The 23,220-nt window shown below is 32.2% G+C and overlaps 1 protein-coding gene, 1 long non-coding RNA gene and 1 other non-coding gene across 3 annotated transcripts; 2 read left to right on the forward strand and 1 right to left on the reverse strand.

Moving 5' to 3' along the window:
• Window positions 1-716: 716 nt before the first annotated feature.
• On the reverse strand, window positions 717-1,526 carry LOC123887377. Its single transcript, XR_006801451.1, has 2 exons — window positions 1,269-1,526; window positions 717-990 (listed from the first exon to the last, which is right to left on the reverse strand). It is a non-coding gene; the product is annotated as an uncharacterized LOC123887377 (long non-coding RNA).
• Window positions 1,527-5,383: 3,857 nt separating this feature from the next.
• LOC123887378 (probable inositol transporter 2) lies at window positions 5,384-12,242 on the forward strand. The gene is made up of 6 exons (XM_045936702.1): window positions 5,384-5,672; window positions 6,073-6,143; window positions 9,018-9,353; window positions 9,848-9,955; window positions 10,141-10,737; window positions 11,687-12,242. The coding sequence occupies exons 1-6, from the start codon at window positions 5,540-5,542 to the stop codon at window positions 12,182-12,184; spliced, it is 1,743 nt and encodes a 580-aa protein (XP_045792658.1). The 5' UTR covers window positions 5,384-5,539; the 3' UTR covers window positions 12,185-12,242.
• Window positions 12,243-17,159: 4,917 nt separating this feature from the next.
• On the forward strand, window positions 17,160-17,240 carry TRNAL-CAG. The gene has a single exon. It is a non-coding gene; the product is annotated as a tRNA-Leu (tRNA).
• The last annotated feature ends 5,980 nt before the right edge of the window (window positions 17,241-23,220 follow it).

A 23,220-nucleotide genomic window follows, 5' to 3' on the forward strand; every position in this document is an offset into this window, starting at 1 on the left:
ACGTTGCATATGAACGTCAATTTCAAAACAAAGTTATAGTAGTGGAATTCAGGATCATAAGAATGATTGATGTAAAGTAGGAATAAAAAAATCATATACCATTTATAAAATAAAAAAATTCATCTACCACCACATCTTTAGAAGTATTTTGTTACATACACTACAAGAAAATATCAGATTTGCTACGAAGGTGTTTCTAGCTACTCCGTAGCTAATCTCTAGTAAAACAGTGTTAGCTACAGATTTGTTGTGAATTAGCTGTCATATAGGGCGTAGCATGGATTGGGTGGCAAATCACCTATCAAAAAATTTCCTAGCTAATTTGCAACTAATATACAGTAAATCCTAGCTAGTTCCCAATTAATACCTAGTTAAATAATATTCAAAAGTTTGTGTTTCCTAACTAATTCGCTAGGATATTGCCACAAACAATTTCACAATAAATCTCTAGATAGACATTCCTAGTAATTTGGCAGCCATATCCAAGCTTTTAATTTTATTTATTCTTAATTATATTTTTAATTATTATAAAAAGTTTTTTGAGAACTATTTACATAAAACACATTTTGAAGGTTTCTTAATTGTCTGTATGATTAAGCATTTGTTTAAATCATTCAATTTTAATAATCTATTAATAGTATTTTCTTATGCAAGCCTATATATACTTGGTGAATAACATGAAAACACAAGTTGAAAGTAAACATTACTCAATACTCAAGAAACTTAATCAAGCTAAAATTAAATCATTCAATTGGATCCAATGATCATCCAACAAAAAATCAATTCAATTGAATCCAATGATCATTCAATTGTGAACAATACTCAGTACCACTACTTATTAATTTGTTTTTTTGTATTTAATCATTCAAACAAGTAAAAAACTCTGTGTCTCCAAACAAGTTTGCACAACTTTCTCCAAACTCCCTTTCATTGCTCCACCATCTTCAAATCAGCCATAGCTACCTGTGTCTCCAACTCCCTCTTCACTATCTAACACATGATTACAGACATAACAACAAAAGCAAAACACCTTAATAACTAACACAGATTAGAAAAATATTCAGATCTAACAACATGATAACAAGTAGAAAAAACTGAGGTGATAGATGCCAAATTATGCAAGTCTGCAGTAGTTGATGCTATAAAACTCAAAATTGTATCATTCCATCAAGTTAACAGTTTTCTAATGGTACTAAACAAGCATACATGTGATCGATTTTAGCTAAAAAAATATCACTAGAAAAAATAGATTGGAAATAGTGTATCACCTTAATTCCTGTGAACTTTTTCAGCCACATCAAGTTGCATTGGTGCTTTATGCATAGACCGAATCATCGATAGGATTGGCTCCAACATTGGAGCCAACTGCGACTGGACAAAGGAAGTCATTGCTCTATCAACAGCTTTTTTGATAAATTCTTCTGATGTAACTATTATGTTTGCCTCTGCAGATGAAGCAGGCACGGAACTATTAAGGTCTAAGCTGCGACCCACAAAAGTGTTTCTCGTCTTCTTGTAACCAAACGATTTTGTCCATACTTTAAAAATATTGTCGAATACATTTTTCTCAACATGCATAACATCTAAATTATGTCGAATGAGATTATTAGACCAATAAGGCAATTCCCAAAATATGCTCTTCTTCACCCAATTGTTATCTTCACCAAAGCCAGATTGTTTCTGATTATGTGAATTCAGACCAAAAATGAAATCCTCTAGCTGGTTCACTTTATTCATGATCTCTATCCCAGTAAGTCGGCGTGGTGGTAAAGACTTTTCAATTGTGGAGTTTTTAAAAGAGTATCTATCACGACGAAACGGATGTTCAAGAGGAAGATACTGACGATGACAATCAAACCAACAACATTTCCTACCATGCTCTAGTACAAATGACTTACTATGCTCCATACAATACGGACAAGCACGTTTTTCATGAGTACTCCACCCACTTAGCATTCCATAAGCTGGAAAGTCACTTATTGTCCATAATAATGTTGCTTTCATGTTAAAATTTTGCTTTCTCCAAGCATCATAAGTGTTCACTCCATCTTCCCATAACATCTTTAGCTCATCGATTAGAGGTCTAAGATAGACATCTAAACTTTTACCTGGTGATTTTGGTCCCGGGATCATAAGGCTAAGGAAAATGTATTCCCTTCTCATACACATACTTGGAGGAAGATTGTATGGTGTTACGAAGACAGGCCAACACGAGTATGGAGCAGCTGAAACACCGAATGGACTAAAACCATCCGTACAAAGGCCAAGCCGGACATTTCGAGGCTCTTGTGCAAACATTGGATAAGTGGTGTCAAATTGTTTCCAAGCCTCAGCATCAGCTGGATGTGTGATTATTGAGTTGTCATGACGAACTCCATCTTCATGCCAACGCATATATTGTGCAGTATGTTTGGACATATATAAGCGTTGGAGTCTTGGAATAATAGGAAAATATCGCAACATGGAGAAAGGCACATCTTTTCCCTTAGTTGAACACCCGACCTTTGGTTTGAAACGTGGGTGGTTGCACACTAAGCAAGCAGAGCAAACTTTTGGGTCTTTGTTTTCTCTATCATACAACATGCAATGGTTAGGACATGCATCTATTTTCTCATACCCTAATCCCAAGTCTTTAACCATTTTCTTTGATCTATAAAAATTTTCAGGCAATTTTTCTGTCTCTGGAAGCATGCTCTTTATTATGACAATCATCCGATCATAACAACTCTCACTCATGTTGAACTCTGACTTCAAATTCAAAAGTTGAGTTACAGCTGACAACTTTGTGTGCTTGTGACACCCAACCCATAAAGGTTCATCAGCGTCTCTTAGCAAGGTATAAAACTTTGATGCCGACGGATTGGGATCCTCCTCCAAATTTTGATCTTCTGAAAGATCATCATCCATGGCATCTATAACCATATCCACGTATGGATTCCTTGTCTCCATCTCTTCATCATGGACATTTGACATTTAACTACTGTCTCCCCATTGATTCTCACCATGAACAGTCCAATTCAAGTAATCTTCCATAAATCCATGTTCATACAGATGTTTCTCTACCCAAAATGTTTTCTCCCTAACACAATTCTTACATTTAATACATGGACAAAAAATGCGACCCAATGCATCAGCAACTCCTAGTTGTCTCTTGGCAATCCTAATGAAATCATCAACTCCATTCTTAAATTCTTCAGTTACTTGACCATTATTATCCTTTCTTCGCAGCATCCAACTTCGATCGGGTCTCATGATTATGGTTTGAGGGAACTATTACAACTTGTTAGAACTACCCTACCTACCTATTCATTGACAATAATGATTAGAACTACCCTACCTATTCATATACTTTGACTTATTAGTACTTCAACCAACAAATAAGCTGAAACATATAAGCTGAAACATATAAGCTGAAACACATATAAGCTGAAACACATATAAGTTGAAACATATAAGCTGAAACACATATAAGCTGAAACATATAAGCTGAAACATATAAGCTGAAACATATAAGCTGAAACACCTAAATCCTACTTCATAATCAATCACTCACATATAAGCTTTTGATGTGAGATCAGTGAATCGGCGATGGCGATGAATCAGATACAGAATGAATCGGCGATGAAGAAAGATGAAGAATGATAGATACCGATGTGATGAAGAATGAATCCAGATTCGAAAGATGAAGAAATTGGATGCATCGACGAAAGAGTGAATCAGTGATGAATCAGATACCGATGTGAATCGAAGATGGTGATGAACGGCGTTGGTAATGAATCGGAGAATGCGATTTGGTGATGAATCGAAGATGGTGATGAACGGCGTTGGTGAACGAGACCGAGTTAGGGATTCGGTACTGATGAACGGCGTTGGTGATTCTGATGAAGAAGCGATTATGAAGAAGTGATTCCTTTCTTTCGATTTTGAGAGATGATTGTGAATCGGTACTGATGAAAAGCGTTTGATGCATAAGGGAGATTCTGATGCATAAGCGTTTAATACTGTAACTAATAAGCATAAAAAATAAAATAATAAATAATGGAAAAATAAAGAAAAAATGCGTTAATATAAGTTTTTAAAGTGAATCGGTCAAATGGGTCAAAAAAAAATGCATGAGTCAAACAGTGGGATTTTTAATTGGGATTAACTAGAAATGCAATTTGTAGCAAGATTCTGGTAGCAAATTTGATATTTTCTTGTAGTGATGAGAAGTGTGTCATCTTAGTACATTTTTTTTAAGGATCATACATTGTTATCAAATACAATGTCTAATGTATATTTTTTTTTGTTTATTTTTAAAATGTGTATAAATATGGTAAAAGATAAAAAGCGGAAGAGAGATTCATAGATGCATAAATGTGTAGTGTGATAAATATTGTCATTGATGTTCAAATAAAAAAGTGATAGAAGATTAGTAGTGATTAATTAAATAATTATTAAGTAGTAGTTAATTGTTTAATTTAGACATTAGTATGATATGCTATTTATATTATTAGTTGGATATTTATGTATTGAGTTGTTTAAATGGGCTTTATGTCTCTAGGTTCATAATGGTTATTATATATGTGTAGTGTTGTCAGACACCGAGATGAAGGAATAAAAATGAATGAAGTCATATATTAATAACTAACAATTTGTCAAACAAAATAAAACCGGGATAATATGTTGGGTCACAAGAGGGCAGTCGGGAGATCATCCACATTATGTTTAAGAACAATTTTATAAGTGAGTTGGACACCACACTTTAACTCAAAACTTTAAGGCGTTATGAGTCATCTCACTTATAAAATGTTTAACCTCCATTTTTCTAAGCAATGTGAGACTTAACTCACACTTGCCACAACAATGTCCCGTGCGAGACCTTCAATTTTTTATGCTCCTGCTCAATGCGACACGCTGCCTGACCACCTTTGTCAAGAAAACTTTCAATACCACTGTTTTGGTTCACGAGGGAACCTTAAGGCGTTAATTTATTAGTCATCTCATTTATAAAATGTTTAACCTTGATTTTTCTAAGTAAGATGGAACTTAACTCATATTTACTAGAACATAGTATAGTCCTGAGTGTCTCTCCATTCTACTATTTATCAATCACCCCAAGAAGGAATTTTGACTTGAGTGACAACTTTAAAATTGTTCTATGAAGATTACTATTTCTCATGGCTCATAAGCATGGTGTAATATAAATCACCTTCCTTGAGACTTATATTTGACTTTACAATTTTACCCTTCGTAATAATTTTAATACTTTTGATTATTCAAAATTCATTGCACATAGGCACATCACTACTTTTTTACCATTGAAAATTCAAATTCCAAATTGTCCCGTGATTCCAAAGATGTATCAAAACTCATCATGACAACGAATTTGTAACACTATAAATATGCTACTATAGTATCACTCCTCTTATTACACAAATCCTTTGACTACCTCATTTTCTAGTCTCTTCTACATTTTATGGACTTTGGTGTCTATAAATAAAACATAAAAATACAAAGCTATCAATTTCTTATTTCCTGCTTACGTTAATTCTTCAACATGGAAGGAGGAGTACCAGAAGCTGATGTCTCTGCCTTCAGAGAATGTTTATCACTTTCTTGGAAAAATCCTTATGTTCTTCGTCTTGCTTTCTCGGCCGGAATTGGTGGTTTTCTTTTCGGCTATGATACCGGTACTATTAAACTTCATATCTACTAGCTAAAGATTATTATTTTTTTTTTCGAAAACCATCGTAATTAGGACATCTAGCACACCCTGGTGTCTCACATACGAGTTTCTACCTTTAGACTGATTATGAGACTAATCTCGTTAGGATACTTATGTCGGAGCTAAAATGTCTTGGCCCCTACCTAAAAAATGTGTTATGCAAGGACGAGAGATTAATTCTTTCGTCTAAGTAATTGCTTATTGCTCCTTAATCAATTGAGCCAATATAGCTAAATTTTATTTTTAAATAAATCACTTTGCTATGTTTTAATTTATTTTTTAAATAAATTGTCTACTAATCATTAAAAGTCATCTGGTAGTTAAAGTTGGTGATTAATTAATGATGGATAATTGGGTTTGTGCAGGAGTCATATCTGGAGCTCTTTTGTATATAAGAGATGATTTCAAGGCTGTTGATAGACAAACTTGGCTTCAGGTAATGTTTATAAAAAAGTCCATTAAATAGGAAAAATTGTCACTTAAAACAAAGGAAAAATTCTTTAACCATTAATGCCTTTTCATTTTGAACCATCATCACCTTGCCCAAAAATAATGTACACAAAGCACTTGGTGATAGTTTTCTCAATTTTAACTTGTTTCTCTGTGTTCCGTATACACGAAATAGTCTTACATTGTTTGGTAATCGAGATTAAGCGTAATTTATATACAACGTCCACACGTTTCAAACCACAGAGACGCCTTTTTTTACAAAAAACAAAATTGTGACGATTTAACCCCAAAACAGACAATCTTTCGGAGATGTAGACTTGAGGTCGGATCGAACCCGCACATTCCAAGAATTGGGAATATTACTATTTATCCAACAAACATTAAAAATAAGATACATTAAATCTACATGTGAAATAAAAATTAGTCAAAAGTTAATTTGTTTATACTGTATGCAAATATATTTATATAACCCGTTCTTATTAATTTGGTAAATACCCCAAATTTCTTTAAGGGCATATATTTCAATAGTTTTGTGTGCTTATAGTCCTTTATTTTAAGTTAATTTTAGTCCTTTTTGAGACCAAAAACATGTAACTTTGTATTTTGCAGGACTAAAACGTAGATATACTACATAATAAAATTCTAGATATTTATAGAATTAATAATATATTTAATTCAATACTCCATTTATTTAAAAATTAAATTGAAGCGATAAATTAAAATAGTAACCATTACCAAATAAAAAATAGTAACCTAAAATTATTTAATAAAATATTAATACTAAGTAAAAAATTGATTATATTGAAACAAAATAAAAAAACTTTATTTATTTTTTTGATAAAAAAAACTGTCTTTATTCAATTAACCACTCTATACTCAGTCAGTCAAATAAGGGTGTGTTATTTGGTAATAACAGTCAAATAAAGGTGTGGTCCTACTTTGTGTGGTCATGGATAGTTCTTCATTCAACCTTGATTTCCTTGATTTCTCAAACCTTCTCTTTTATCTTTTGCCTTCTAATTAAATTTTTTATACTATTTATTCTTTTAAAAATAGTTATCAACTTTCACTTGCAAAGATGAGTACACAATATGATTAGCAAGAGCAAGAACATAAATACACAATCACTTTTTTGTAGAGCTTTTGTCCAATAATTTTTTTTATTTGTAAATTAAGTATCCTTTGCACACAGTCGTAGAGATTAATCTCTCGAGTCTTATGGAACCAAAGTAGATGACCAACTCTCCTTGAGAGTTTTAATGCTACTGGATGCCAAGTCAGAAATCAAACTCGTGACTTTAGGGCCTATTTTGATTAACTTATTTTTGAGCTTATGCAAACGGCTTATGCAATAAAAATTATGTTTTATGTTATTTCATAAGTTCACACTAGTGAAAATTATATTTTTATAAGCTATTTTATCATAAACTACATTGAAAAACTTATAATAATACATAAAAATTGCATAAGTTGTTTGCATAAGCTCAAAAATAAACTAATCCAAACGAGGGCTTAATTAAGTTAGAAGAGACCAATGTCATCTCATTTAAATACTTTTAAGTTGATAAAACACTTTTGTTGTCATAGAAGAAAAAAAGAATATGAAGAAAAACTGTTTAAAATTCATATTAATCGATAAAAAATGGAAAATTAACACAAGTGGGAGCAAATCTTGGATGAAAGAAGTCACCATATGTGATCACACAGGTTTCATAAAAAAAAAAACTAAATAATATGTATTTTTTAAATAATTAAATGATTTATATTTTTATTTGAGTGTGATACCAATAAATAGGATTTTCAATTAATCGGATTTTCAATTTGGGAACATTTGTGTTTTGATTTTCTATTAATCAGATTTTTTTATTTTTTTTATTATTTATTTAATAATTAATTAAAGGAGCTTATATCCTGCCACATTTGTTTTTTCAATTTGGACTTTTCAATTTGGGAACATTTGTTTTTTATTTATTTAATAATCAATTTAGTCATCCTGCCACATACTCCCCCGTTCCATAATATAGGCAAAAAAAATATTTTTACACTTATTAAGAAAAGTAAAATATGATAATTTCAAGGTTGACTTTTTGTGTGTTTGTTGAAATAAGTTTCATGGGAAGATGTAAAAACAGTTTTTATTGGTTATTGATTATGGAGAAAAAAACAGAGAAAGTAAATTAAGTAAAAGTTTATCTTGAAAATAATAAAAATTAGTTTTTTTTGCTTATAATTTGGGACATGAAAAAGTGATTTTTTTTGCTTATAATATGGGACGGAGGGAGTAGCTTGCAAGGAGCTTATATCATCTGTCACGTCATTTATTGAGCACACGTGGCAGTGCAATTTAATAGTAGGGACTAAAAACAATGACCATATATTTATTAGGACCAAAAAAAGCGAAACAAATTTTTAGGGGCTTAAAAACGAAATCTTAAAAAACTATAAGGAACATTTAACCATAGATTTAAATGTTTGTGACCGTACAAATATTTTGTTTATAGGAAGTGCTCCATATCATAGCTAGTAGAGAATCATATTTGAGTTTAATTGATATGCACTGACAGTGTAAAATGGTTTTACACGATCGTTCAATGAATAACCATCAGTTTGCCATGTCATGTCAAGAAAGTGGAGTGAAGTGGGGTGATGTGACGGAAAATATGGTTGGTATTGGTTGACAGTATAAAATTATTTTACACCGTCGGTGCATATAAATTAAATCCTTTCTATTTTTATTAAAGAATGTGACACACTTCAATTTATTAATGTACAAGCACCTTAAAATCTTACACTTTTATGCTAATTTTACCATCATACAGTAACAACTTATATTGAAACTTCCTTAATGTTAATAAAACAGGAAGCCATAGTGAGTACAGCACTTGCTGGAGCAATCATAGGTGCATCAGTTGGTGGATGGATCAATGATAGATTTGGAAGAAAGAAAGCAATAATTCTTGCAGATACACTCTTTTTCATTGGATCAGTTGTAATGGCTGCTGCAATAAATCCAGCTATTCTCATTGTTGGCAGAGTATTTGTTGGTCTTGGTGTTGGAATGGCTTCAATGGCTTCCCCTTTATACATCTCAGAAGCTTCTCCGACTAGAGTTCGAGGAGCACTTGTTAGTCTCAATGGATTTCTCATCACTGGTGGACAATTCCTCTCCTATCTTATCAACTTGGCATTCACAAATGTGAGAGAAAACCATTCTTCAGTCACCTATCTAGTTATTTAACTATTTCTATATGAATCCGGATCCTCTGCTTCCACTTACTGCATGCACGTATTCACATAGTCAGGAAATTAGCATGCAGTCACTGGTTGCAGAGAATCCGAGTTCACCTCTAAATAGCTCATTTGGATTGCATGCAGTCTGATCAGATTTGACTGTCTGATTAAGATCAGACGATTTTGATGTAAAATAGACTTTTCTTTTCTTAAACTACTTTAAATCAAACTCGTTTGATCTTAATCAGACGGTCAGATATGCTTGCATGACTGTATGCAATTTCATATCGCAATTCTTAGTATTGGGAGAATTGCGTTAAAATGTAATTGATGTGACCTTAATTGCAATCGTATAAGTCTTGATTTTACGGCTTATATCGTGTTTGCAACATTTTTAAGGTGTTTTTATTTTATTCACCAAATACCTACTAACTATAATTGTGTAACTTGTTTGTTCAGGCACCAGGAACATGGAGATGGATGTTAGGTGTTGCAGCATTACCAGCCTTGACACAAATCGTATTGATGCTTATGCTACCAGAATCACCTCGTTGGCTGTTCAGAAAGGTTAATCCAAACATCATCACTTTTTCAATCTGTGGTCCGCAACTGCAATTGCATCTGTAATATAAATGTTTTAGAGATATCTTCAACGACATCACAATTACAATTTTGGTGTAATCTAGTTTTCTTTCGAAAATATGTATCTTTACATGTGTTCCTTTCTGGCTTTTATGTTAAACAAACAACAGGGAAAAGAAGAAGAAGCTAAACAAATTCTAAGGAAGATATATCCTCCGCAAGATGTTGAAGACGAAATCATTACTCTAAAAGAATCAGTTGAAATGGAAACAAAAGACGATTCAACTTCAAACAAAGTCAGCATAATCAAACTATTGAAAACAAAAACAGTAAGAAGAGGTTTATATGCAGGAATGGGACTACAAATCTTCCAACAATTTGTTGGAATCAACACAGTGATGTATTACAGTCCAACCATTGTTCAACTAGCTGGTTTTGCATCAAACAGAACAGCACTTTTATTATCACTTGTCACTGCTGGAATTAATGCATTTGGTTCAATTTTAAGCATTTATTTCATTGATAAAACTGGGAGGAAGAAGCTTTTGTTGTTTAGTTTGTCTGGTGTTGTAGTATCTCTTGTTGTTTTGACTGTTGTGTTTCATCAAACTACAACTCATTCTCCTATGGTTAGTGAAATTGAAACTTCTTTCTTTAATAATACTTGTCCTGATTATAGATCAGCTTTTGATGCTGCTAAATGGGATTGCATGAAGTGTCTTAAGGCTTCTCCTGAGTGTGGATTTTGTGCTTCTGCTGGTAATAAGGTAAGTTTTTGCTTTTTTCCTTTCAAATTAAATACTCCCTCCGGTCACTATTATAGCATAATAAGGTAACCGATGTATTTGCTCTAGACCAGATACATCAATTTTTCAATGAATCTAAAAGTGATATTTTACTTATAATAATGACCTTATGAATTATTCGATAAGGTATTCTTATTCCCTTGTTTACTAGCTAGTCTCCATGTAGCTTATGGTACTAAACTAAAACATGATTCACAATTTTAGTTTCTCAGTTTCATAAGTTTCAGGATTTTTTACCACAATATTACTCCCTCCGTCCCAAAAAGAATGACCCATTTTAAATATATGCACTATTCATATATATTGTTTTGACCATATTTTTCTACTAATAAATAAAAATAAATATTAACATATAAGATGTTGTTAGATTCGTCTCGATGAGTATTTTCAAAATATCAATTTTTTATAATTTTTACTATTATACAATTAAAGATATTAGTCGCCAAAGTTATGCATTGGCATGCGTGTTTCGGTCAACTGGATCATTCTTTTTGGGACGGAGGGAGTAATGATTTAGGCTTTTGTATTTTTGATGCAGTAAAAACTATTTAAGTCAATATGAATTTTTCCTAAATAAATATTTTGATTAAGTTGATTGATATTTCTCAATTTAAGGGTCCAAATTACTATGTAGTAAATTTGATAAACCTATAACCAAGACATTGGAATCAAGTGATTAATTAGTTCCCCCTATAACGGATCGTTTGGGAGAACCCGAGATCGATTCCTGGTAGGAACAATTCTTGATCAAACTTTATTTATCTGGTAGTCGAACTCTGGATTACTGGAATACCTTTACAATTTATTGTCTAAAATACCTATTTATTGGCTGCCAAAAATTTCAAATACATACACTATTATTTGATCAAAATTTTTTCTCAAATTTCTAATAATATTAATAATTATGCAGCTCTTACCTGGGGCATGCTTAATTTCCAATGACACAACAGAAGACCAATGCCAAAAACAGCAAAGACAATGGTACACAAGAGGGTGTCCTAGCCAAAATGGATGGTTAGCACTAATTGGTCTATCACTGTATATCTTATTCTTCTCACCAGGAATGGGAACAGTTCCATGGGTTGTAAACTCTGAAATATACCCATTAAGATACAGAGGAGTTTGTGGTGGAATGGCATCAACATCAAATTGGGTTTCAAATCTCATTGTGGCACAATCTTTTCTATCATTGACTGATGCCATCGGAACTTCATACACATTCATGATTTTCATATTCATCACTGTTGCTGCCATTGTTTTCGTCATTGTTTTCGTGCCGGAAACTAAAGGACTTCCTATTGAAGAGGTTGAGAATATGTTGGAAAGAAGAACTTTGAATTTTAAGTTTTGGCAGAGGAATTCTGACTCTGATGATCAAGTGTTGAGTCAAAAGAATGTATCATTTTGAGTTAATTAGATGTTGTACTAGATTAATATTACAGATTTATTACTTTATATTTTCTAAATTATTAAAGATTTGGGCTTGTATATGTAAATTATTTTGGTGTAACTGAAGGTTTAAGAAACACAAGAAAGGGAGGTATAAGAAACACAAGAATGTATCAAAGATTTACAATGAAAGAATAAAGAATATGTGCAAGTATGTATGTGTATGTATATGTATGTATATACAGTTGCACTTTTCTTCGTGTTCTTTGTACTCCTTTTATAGCAGCTTGAAGGATGTTACCGTTAGACTTTGATTCGAGAGCGTATGCTTTGATTGCAAGATCGATAGTCTTCAGGTGAGCCGTTGGAATGTTTTCCTTATTTAGTTTCCTTGTCTCCTTTTCCATAAGGAAACAATTCATGTGCATTGATGGCTAAAGATCTTCCAACGTCTCTTTGCTTAACGTTGTCTTCGTGTATGAACAAACACTTCGGGCTCGTTTGGCCCAGCTTTTTTTAGAGCTCATGCAAACAGCTTATGCAATATAAATTAGGTTTTATGCTATTTTATAAATTCACACTAGTAAAAATAATCCAATATGACTTTTCCATCATGTAGATTGAATTGTATTGACTTGCATATAGAAGAAGAAGACAACTATTTTGACAATTATGCTTATCACATGCAGCATAATGCATCTAATGTGGGGATGCAACAATCTATAATCCACTTAAATGTGGCAAACAGGTAGTCCTTAAATTACAGTATTTCCACTAACATTATTGTTGATGTGTGGAATCAAAAGTGAAAATGTTTGATAGGCCGCTTATTTGGATTTTTTTTGAAAATGAATTTAGACCAAATTCAAACTAAATTTTACTTATTTACTTATATTTTAATCGCTACTAAAGTACTCCCTCCGGTCTTAAATATAAGCAAAAGTCAAAACGTATTTAGTAGATTAAATACGTTTTGACTTTTGCTTAAATTTAAGACCGGAGGGAGTAATGTCCATTGACATGAATTTCAATTTTTTATTTATTTTCACCACCAGTATCTGACATGGTTAGCAGTTTCTTCCGATCGTAGTTGCGGGGGAACGAGCCGTGATTTTCTCCAGCAAGTCTAGCGTCAATCATCACTGAATCACTAACTATTAGTGTATTTCAATATTTATTGAAATTCATGTATTTATATATATATATATATATATATATATATATATATATATATATATATATATATATATATATATATATATATAGGGGAGGGATCAAATTACACTGGTGTAACATTTGAGTAATGTTATACACCGCTCAATAACGCTTTAACGAATACAAATTTTACAAAATCCACCGTTGGATTGAAAGCTTATATCGTATAAATCATCCATGTTGAATTTTACAAAAATCTAAAATCGTTTGATATGTTATTGAGACCAATGAAGATTAATGGTTTATGCGTTTTTATTGAATACCGTTAATCTTGATCTATCTCAAAAACATATTAAACGATTTCAGATTTTTATACAATTCAACATAGATGATCTATACGATATAAGCTTTCAATCCAACGGTGGATTTTGTAAAATTTGTATTCGTTAAAGCGTTATTGAGCAGTGTAACCTTACTCAAATGTTACACCGGTGTAATTTGATCCCTCCCCATATATATATATATATATATATATATATATAATATAGCATAAAAATATAATTAAGTAATAATATTGAAGAGGGAACAAAGTGAAATTCTATTTGTGAAAGAAAGTGGTGCAATTAAAGAATAATGTTTTTTGATAACCTACATCACTTACAAAGATTCTTCTAATAATGTTGTTTTATATAGTTTCAAGTCTAAAAGGCTGATACTATAGAATCAGCCACTACAAAAACTAATTGATTTTCATACTACTAATATATTGAACTAGTTACACCCTCCCCAAGTCCAATACATAAGTTTTTCTAGGTTACATTTTGCAAGCGAATGAACGTATCTTTGTTCCACTTTTGAACTAGAAAAAATTGATTTTAAAAATTAATTGTTTGAATATTCTCAAATATTTCACCTTTATAATTGTTATAACATAAAATTAATACACATAAAATTTTACATCAAACTTGCTTTTAGAAGCAACAACTTTATACATAATCAACACTTGTCGGCCTTGAGTTAGGGCAAACAGGATTGTGGCCCTGTGATTCCAAAAATTAGGGGCTCAAAGTTTGTATTTTAGGTAGAGATTCGATCTAAACAATCACAAAAAGCAAATTTGGTAGAGATATAGTTTCTTTGAAGGTGTCTAGTTTAGTCTTGAGATTCTTGCGTGATAGGTTGCCAACAAAAGCAAATTTGGTAACTCGAGGCATCACCACTCCAGGAGCTCACTTTTGTGTATCCGGTTGCAGCGATGTTGAATCAGCTGAGCACTTATTTCTCTCTTGTAGCAATTTTGATTCCCTTTGGTCGTTAGTTCGATCGTGGATTGGTTTCTCATCGGTGGACTCTCAAAATCTAGCAGACCATTCCTTCAGTTTACTCATTCTTTAGGCGGCTTTCAAGCACGACGTTCTTTTTGGCAACTCTTTAGGCTCTTATATTATTTGGGTTGTGTGGAATAAAAGAAATCAGAGACTTTTCAGAAATTTAGAATCGTCCCTAGCTCAATTGTTGGACAAGGTTAAACTCTATTCCTATCGGTGTTAAAGACATCCAACATTAATTTAGTTTCAAACTACCATAGGTGGTGATCAAACTTGTTTACTTGTTTGGGCATCGATTAATTTTCATGTTGTTACTTTGTTTTGACATCTTGTAATCTTTTGTAGTCTTTTTGACACACCTTGTGTTGAGGAGATTATTCGGTTGATATATATATATATATGAGGAGTGCTAGCAACACACTCTTTAACTAACACACTCTCTTCTATTGGTTAAAATTTATATGGATCCCATAAAAGTTATATGGGTCCACATTTTTTTATGGGACCAATGTGAATTTCAACCAATAAAAAAGAGTGTGTTGGAGTGTGTTTGTTAAAGAGTGTGTTGCTAGCATTATTCATATATATATATATATATATATATATATATCATTTTTGCCTATTAAAAAAAATCACAAAAAACTAAAAGAGAAATATATGTGTAGGCTTAAGCTAAAGGAAGATGATATATAAAACTCAAATAAATATACGAATGACTATTTTTATGTTATTGATGTTATTTATAAATTATATAGATAGTTATTTATTGTAAATATTTGCATTTTTATTTATTAGGATTTTTTTTTCTTCGACACGGGCCTTCGAATTGTCGGGATCAGCCTGATAATCAATATATTTAAAATTAATTTTTGACATCTCATAATCGATCAAACTCACATAAATAACTTACTTTGGTTGGCCTGATGATGAAGGCATGAGACCTTATAGTGTGCTCCTCTTAAAGTCTCAGGTTCAAATTCTTTCAATGTCACTTTTAGTATTGGGTTTGTCCATACAAGTCAAAACTTTGATTTAAATGGAAACCCCACTAATAAACGGTGGGATGATATGTCTCTCGGATTAGTCGGTTCTTGTACTTGATCCGTGTCTAAAAAAAACTCACATAAAGGCCAAATTTTGATTGTTTAATGTGACAACTGGAGTAAAAAGATTCGACTGTCACAAAAAAATTGACAATCTACATGTCATGTTAGCCCCAATAGAGCAAAATTTCATGACAAGAACTGAGTGGCACACACCTTAGTCTAAAAGGATCAATAATTATAATATATGCTTTTATAGAGTAATGAAAAAAAATTGAAAACGTCTTCATTAATATTAAAACAATTGTCTTTTAATTTATTTTTTTTGTTTACTATGTTGACTTTGGCTTATAAAAGAAGCACATTAACATGTCTTAGCTATTATTTTGAAACAATGGTGAGAGAATGGAGAGAGTTGAACAATTTGGATACAAATTTTGAGTTCTTTGCAAGTGCTAATGAAATATTATGGATGGTTTTTGTTACATTTTGCATTATATCATCAATTATATTTTCTTGTGCTGGTGGTTTATCAAAAGAGAGAAATTCTGTAGCAGATGAAGACTCATATGGAGCTGGATGTGCTGCTGCATGTGGTGCTGAATGTGGTGCATGAGATAGTTCTTTCTTGCTACATTCAATTGTATCAAATTCATACACAAATCTTTTAGTTACTTATTGATGTTAGTTATATGAATTTCTTAGTAGCTTATTGCAAATTAAGGTCTAAAGTGTCGAATTTAGATTCTCTACACTAAGGGGATCTCACATTCACACAACTTGGGATATTGGTAGTGACTCGATTAAGTTCGGACATTCTAAAAAAACTATGAATTTCAGTTTGTTTTTTATGATACAAAATAGCGAGCTTGAATCTGAACCTATTGAACTATCACCAATGTTCTAGTTATGTGAATGTAGAGAATTTTGACCGCAGCAGGAATTGTATGTCCATGATCATATAATAACTATTTTATGTTGCTATTAACATGTGAATTTTTATTTAATATTATACTTTCTATTCAAACTTGACACTTTAACAACTTCTTAACATTGAACCATGATTATGTGTGTGTTTGGTTTTATGGTGACGAATTTCGACGAAACTATTTTTGATAGAATTGATTAGTATTAAATTATTATTTTTTGACACATAATATTAAAATATATGAGAAGTCCAAAATATTCAAAAACAGAGTTATCTCTGTTGCAATTTATATTTAAATCATATGAAAGAAGGGTGATTTTGGGACTTCAATGTAATTAACTATTTTAACTTCATCATAGAGATTTTCTTAAACTAAGTGTCAACATATCATGAGCATACATATTTCGTGGAAAATTGGACAATCCATGAAAAGGACTACTAAGTTCCTGATTAAATAAAAAAAATAAATATTAATAATTAACCAAACTTCTACGCTCTAAGTAGATATTAATAATTAAATAACACAAAATTAAACAAAAAGTCAAGATGGCCGAGTTGGTCTAAGGCGCCAGTTTCAGGTACTGGTCCGAAAGGGCATGGGTTCAAATCCCATTCTTGACAATTTCCAATTTTTTTTTTAACAAATTATTAGGCATTTTAATTACTTATGTTAGTATCACCAAGCACCTAATTAAAATTTTGGTCTTAAGGACTAAACTATACCGTAAGCAAAAGTCATTGAAATAACAATAATAATCATAAATTGTATGAGAGAAACATATAGTGAAGAAATGAAATTCAACTCAAGATAACCAAAAGACATTACGCTCAAGTGGTTAATGAGTTTTTCTTAGGACGTATTGTTCAATTTCTGGTAGGAAAATTATTGATCAAACTTTAATTACCTAGCTAAGTACCGGAAGGTTAACACAAAAAAAATTGAACCCAAGATTAATTCTTCAGTACCGGAGGGTTCACAAAAAAAATTGAACCCAAGATTAATTCTTCAGTTTATGCAGCTGCATCCTAATTATTTTACATACTACATGGCAAAGAAGGAAATTGAACTCCATCTATTTTGTCTTCAGGGAACATAAAAACATACATTAGACCTTACCTTAAGTGATATCTGAATCACTATCAGAAAATGAAGAATAATCAGCAAACACCTTAGTTTTTCTTCCATGACAAGACCACCTCCAGGCACGCCGCAGCGCTTGATGACCTATTCGACATGATGGCATGATGAAACAACATAATGGACAACACACACAGAGCAAGCAACAACTACAAAGGAACTCAATCAATTTGTCCTTGCCATTGTTGGGACCTTGAATTTGGGATGAATTTTCCATTATACTTATATATGATATATGATGTGCGTGAATGCTTTACTTAGAGCTTGAACTAGGGCCAGCAACCATTTCAACTAGATACCATAAAGAGGGCAAGAGAGGAGGAGCAGATGAAATTATTTCGGGGTTCTTCCCCGCTGACGTCTAAGCTCTCAAAAACTCGGATTAGTCAACATGAATGATGAATGCTGCAATTGAAGATGAAATACTTGCAATACTATTAAAGGGCTGGTGGACATTTGTATGGAAATCTTTCCTAAGAAAGCATTTAGAACATGTGGTTTAGGTTCCTATATAGCGCATCAATGGTATCGTTTGCTTTGGATCTTGTGTGTAAACCCTTTTGGTTTTATGCTTTATAAGATGCATCTCGTACTCTCGCCGGTTAGAGGAGTGTGAATGTTATTTATAAACTATTATTAGCTTCAATTCTCGTGCAATGTGAAATTTTTGGTATAATGGAACATATTCATCTTTCTTTAATTTTAGGCATTTTGCTATCAAGGAATATTGATTGCAATTGTAAAGGGTGCTTTTCACATTCAAGATTCGAAAATGGCCAATAAAATGTTAGCAATTGGTGAATGATGGCACTAGAGGCAAGTGTAATTGGACCTGTCTAAAGTTATTCGTCCAATATTAAATGTATGATGTATCTAATGTTTTGCATTTTTCTTTCCAAAATTGGGACCATAACTTTTGAGGTTGCATTGAAAGATTTTGCAATGCATTACCACAAAAATGTGAAGAATGATTAGTGTATGTGAAGGATATCACTATATAAGATTTTGTATAAATTCTTATAACAGTGAAGGAATAAAATCTTTAAGAAAACTGAATCTAAACGCAAACAATTTTTTATATAAAATCAAACTTTTTTGTACTATGATTCTATGAAACATCATTGCTAAACATAACCCAATTAGCACTTGTAATAATATATGATATACCTATAAGCATAAAACAGACACAATATAGCATGAATGCATGATCACAGTAGTTAAAAATTAAAAACTCTCTATGCTACAACTGCAATTGGCAATTGCAAGTTCAATAGTTCATCACTTCATGTTAGGCTTTTCTTCATTGGCTCTACTCCTTTGGTTTAGCATCAAACTTAAAATCTTCTTCCTCTTCAAAATCAGAGTCACTCATTCCCTCCAAATCAGAGTCACTCATTCGCTCCAAATCAGAGTCAGAACCAAGCTCATCTTCCTCGTCAGAGTCAAGCTCATCTTCCTCGTCGGAGTCTTTCGACTCTGTCCCTTTACCTAGTATTTCCCTCATCAAATCTTGGTCAGCATCTATAGGCTTCCCTACCAAATACCTCTGCAACACTGCCTCAAACACTGCTGGTATTGCTTCCTCCTCGCCTTCTTGAAGCCTCGCAACACGCCTCTTCAACTCTTCATGAAACATGAACATAAAAATCAAAACTAAAACTTAAACTCAAAATAAGCTGATTCAGTATATTTGAACACTCGAAATTGGGTGTCTAAAACACTGCTTGAAAAACCAAGTCATAATATACCAAATTAGGCCTCTTCAACTCTTCAACATGAATACAATAAAGATCAAAACATGACACCAACTTTAAAAAAACCCGAAAAAGCTTATTCAATATATTGGAATATTTGAAATAGGTTTTTAAAAACATTGCATGGGAAACCAAGTCATGTTGTGAAATTCACAGAAGCATTATATTTCGATAACAATAGCAGAAAAGCCAAGTTATCACATTGGAGTCGTCAAACCGATTTAATAAAAAAGACATGTGCAACTTGATCCAATAATTAAGGGGATATTGCTATCATAAAATTGGTACTATAACGAGAAAGGATGAATGATGTGATTTGTGAAAGGCATGAAAGAAATTGTGGAAACTATACACTCTCTCCTGCCTGAAATTCTCCCTCCTTTCCAACTCTAGACCTTATGTACAAGTTACCTTTTCAATTCCATCAAATGGATTGATTGTATAATACATGTAACTTGCTATTGTCTTATTAAATCAATTTGCAGAAGATACATTTAGTCATACTACCGTCAATTTATTTGCTGCAACTAATCACAACCCTTACACATTATACAAAATTAGGCCTCTTCAACTCTTGAACATGAATACAGAAAATAAAAATCTAAACTTGACACCAACTTTGTAAAACCCAAAAAGAACAATTCAATGTACTACCTCTGTCCCTAAATATAAGCACGGCAAAAATGTTGTCCCTAGATATAAGTAATTTTTCAAATTACTAATGCATTTATTGCTACTTTTCCAAATAAACCCTAATAATATCACAAAGTACTTTATGTATTTTGGTATCAACCCTCTGGTTCCTAGGGAAATGAGGCTACAGTAATCCAGAGTTCGGCCGCGAAGTAAGTAATGTCTGGCCAAGAATTGTTCCCTCAAGGAATTGAAATCGGGCTCTCCTGAATAATTTTTCATAGGGGAGCTCATTAACCCCTTGAGCCCGATGTTTTGGTTAATATCACAAAGTACGATACATAAAATAGATATACATTAACTACCTACAGACAGTGCATATATTTATGAATGAAGACAGTATATTTGACTATGATATAAGGAGGAGGAGGAGGAGGAGGAGGAGGAGGTGTTTTTGAAAACCAAATTATGGGTTCAAGTTCACAGAAACATTATATCAAACAGGTGGTGAACACAAAAATAAAAAGAAACAAAAAACCGATTAACTGAGAGGAATTTGTAGTAGTTTTACCTTCGTTGCTTATTACTTCTATATCTGGTGGTTGTTGATTCTTGTTGTTCTCATGGGTATGTGAAATAGGAGGTGGTGGTGAATCACCACGAGAAGAGAAAAATGAAGTGGGTTTGAAGAAAGAGAGAAGTGAAGGTGATGAAGATTTTAAGGAATAATTGTTTTTGTTCTAATGAGGTTGTTGTTGTTTGATGTTTCTCCTACGTCGTATGATCACGAAACAGTTCCGACAGTGTCAAGAAACCCTATTTCTACTCTTGACTAGACTAAATATATTAGATTTTCAATGCATTTAAAAGTAGATTTTCTCTTATATATAAGACGGGAGAAAGTAATAGTTATTTTTGTTTGACAATACTTTATTTCTAAAAATTGGATAGACTATTATATTATTCGATTTTCAAATTTCTTCTTATCTTTTGAGAGCATATCCAATAATCTTTTATATTATAAGCTTGTATACACAAGCAAACCCTAAACCCTAATTTGTTTTCTCTGTTTTCCCTCCATTTTATCTTGCAATTTTTATTAAAAAATAATACAATTTTGTCTTGACTAGGATTCGAACCCGCAACCCTTCAGTGCAAAGCAATATTTCCAACCACTATGGCAAGTATACCAATTGAGATTAAAATTATGTGCACTAATTGATAAGCACCATCAATTTTAAAAGTATATCATATCGAAATTATTGTTGACTATATTATCACGAAATATTTTTATGTCTTTCCTAATTAATGATTTTTTTTCTACCGGGTCATAAATTTAGAGAATAATTATCATGTGAGATTTGGAAAGTTATTATCACGTGTGATTTGGAAAGTTATTATCAAACTCAATTCTGCTAAATCAATTTTTTTTTGCAATACAACCAAATACAACCATAGTCATGTCACTAATCACATTCATTACTTTGATTTTAACATTGCAGATTTAATATTAATCGATGATCAATTGATACAATATGCACTAGATATTGAGATGATGTTACGTAGTTGTGGGAAGAGTTTAAAAGATTATCCTCCAAAGCCTAGAGCAGACACATCATTAGTTCCTGATATACAAAATAGTTTAATACACGATGAATTGAATTATAACAGACAATCATTAGCTGAGGAACATGTTAGATTGATGTCAACTATGACTTCAGAGCAACGTAAAGTATATGACACAATCATAACAAGAGTTAACGAAAACAAATTTGGTGTGTTTTTTCGTTATGGTTATGGCGGTACATGGAAGACATTTATCTGGAGGGCTATGTCAGCCGCATTACGCTCAAAAGGTGAGATAGTTTTAACAGTTGCCTCAAGTGGGATCGCTGCATTGCTTATACCTGGCGGTAGAACAACACATTCAAGGTTTTGTATTCCTCTAAATGTTGACGAGTTTTCAACATGTATCATAGTTCCTAAAAGCCTTTTGGCGCTATTAATACAAAAAACAAAGCTCATTATATGGGATGAAGCACCAATGATGCACAAACACTGTTTCAAAGCTTTTGATCGAACTTTAAAAGATATTCTCAAGTCTGTTGATGAAAAAAATAAACACATTCTCTTCAGTGGAAAAGTTGTTTTTGACGGAGATTTTAGACAAATTCAACCATTAATACCCAAAGGTACAAGGACAAAAGTTGTTCATGCTACTATTAATTCTTCAGTTCTTTGGAATTTTTGTGAACTTTTAACATTGAGTAAAAACATGAGGCTTCTCGGTGGTGCTTCGAGTGCAGACGTTGAACAAAGAAGATTGTTTTCTAAATGGGTTTTGGGTGTTGGCGATGGAGAAATTGGAGATGACAACGATGATGATTTAGAACTTGACATTCCATCAGATTTATTGATTCCAAATTCAAGTTATCCTTTTGCTTCTATCGTTGAAAGCACATATCCCCAACTTTTACAAAACATGAACGATATAATGTATTTCCAAAATAGAGTTATAGCTCCTAAAAATTCAATAGTCGACACAATAAATGATTATATGTTGGATTTAATTTCCTGGTGAAGAAAAAACATATTTGAGTTATGATACTCCACTCACACAAAATCTAGACGGTCAAACAGTGGATGATGTTCATACTCCCGAATTTTTGAACACGATTTCTACGTCTGGACTTTCAAATCACAAGTTGAAACTTAAAGTTGGAGTTCCAATTATGCTATTAAGGAATTTGAATAAAAAATTAGGATTATGCAATGGAACAAGATTTATTATTACGAGATTGGGAAAACGTGCTCTTGAAGGAAAAATTATTTCAGGAAGTAATTAATCGTGTGACAACGTGACTGCAAGTATACAGTCGTGTCGTGTAGTTTTAAAAGATATCGAACCCAAAGGACCAATAGTCGACCTACCGTTATCTAGTGTTGCTTTGTAAATCTAAGGCTAATGATTTAAAGGATTTTGATTAATTGAATAATTAAAATAAGAGAAATAAAAATATATTTTTTTAAATTTTTTTTATATGTAAATAAAATATTGCTAGGACGTGCTATTAGT

Source organism: Trifolium pratense, linkage group LG5, assembly GCF_020283565.1.
Source record: "Trifolium pratense cultivar HEN17-A07 linkage group LG5, ARS_RC_1.1, whole genome shotgun sequence".
NCBI classification, from domain to species: domain Eukaryota; kingdom Viridiplantae; phylum Streptophyta; class Magnoliopsida; order Fabales; family Fabaceae; genus Trifolium; species Trifolium pratense.

Bases quoted from the DNA above. Each gene is read 5' to 3' on its own strand.
- LOC123887378 (XM_045936702.1), top strand. From the start codon at position 5,540: ATGGAAGGAGGAGTACCAGAAGCTGATGTCTCTGCCTTCAGAGAATGT. The intron at 9,354-9,847 runs GTGAGAGAAAAC...TTGTTTGTTCAG, and splicing joins TCAACTTGGCATTCACAAAT to GCACCAGGAACATGGAGATG. The intron at 9,956-10,140 runs GTTAATCCAAAC...AACAAACAACAG, and splicing joins CTCGTTGGCTGTTCAGAAAG to GGAAAAGAAGAAGAAGCTAA.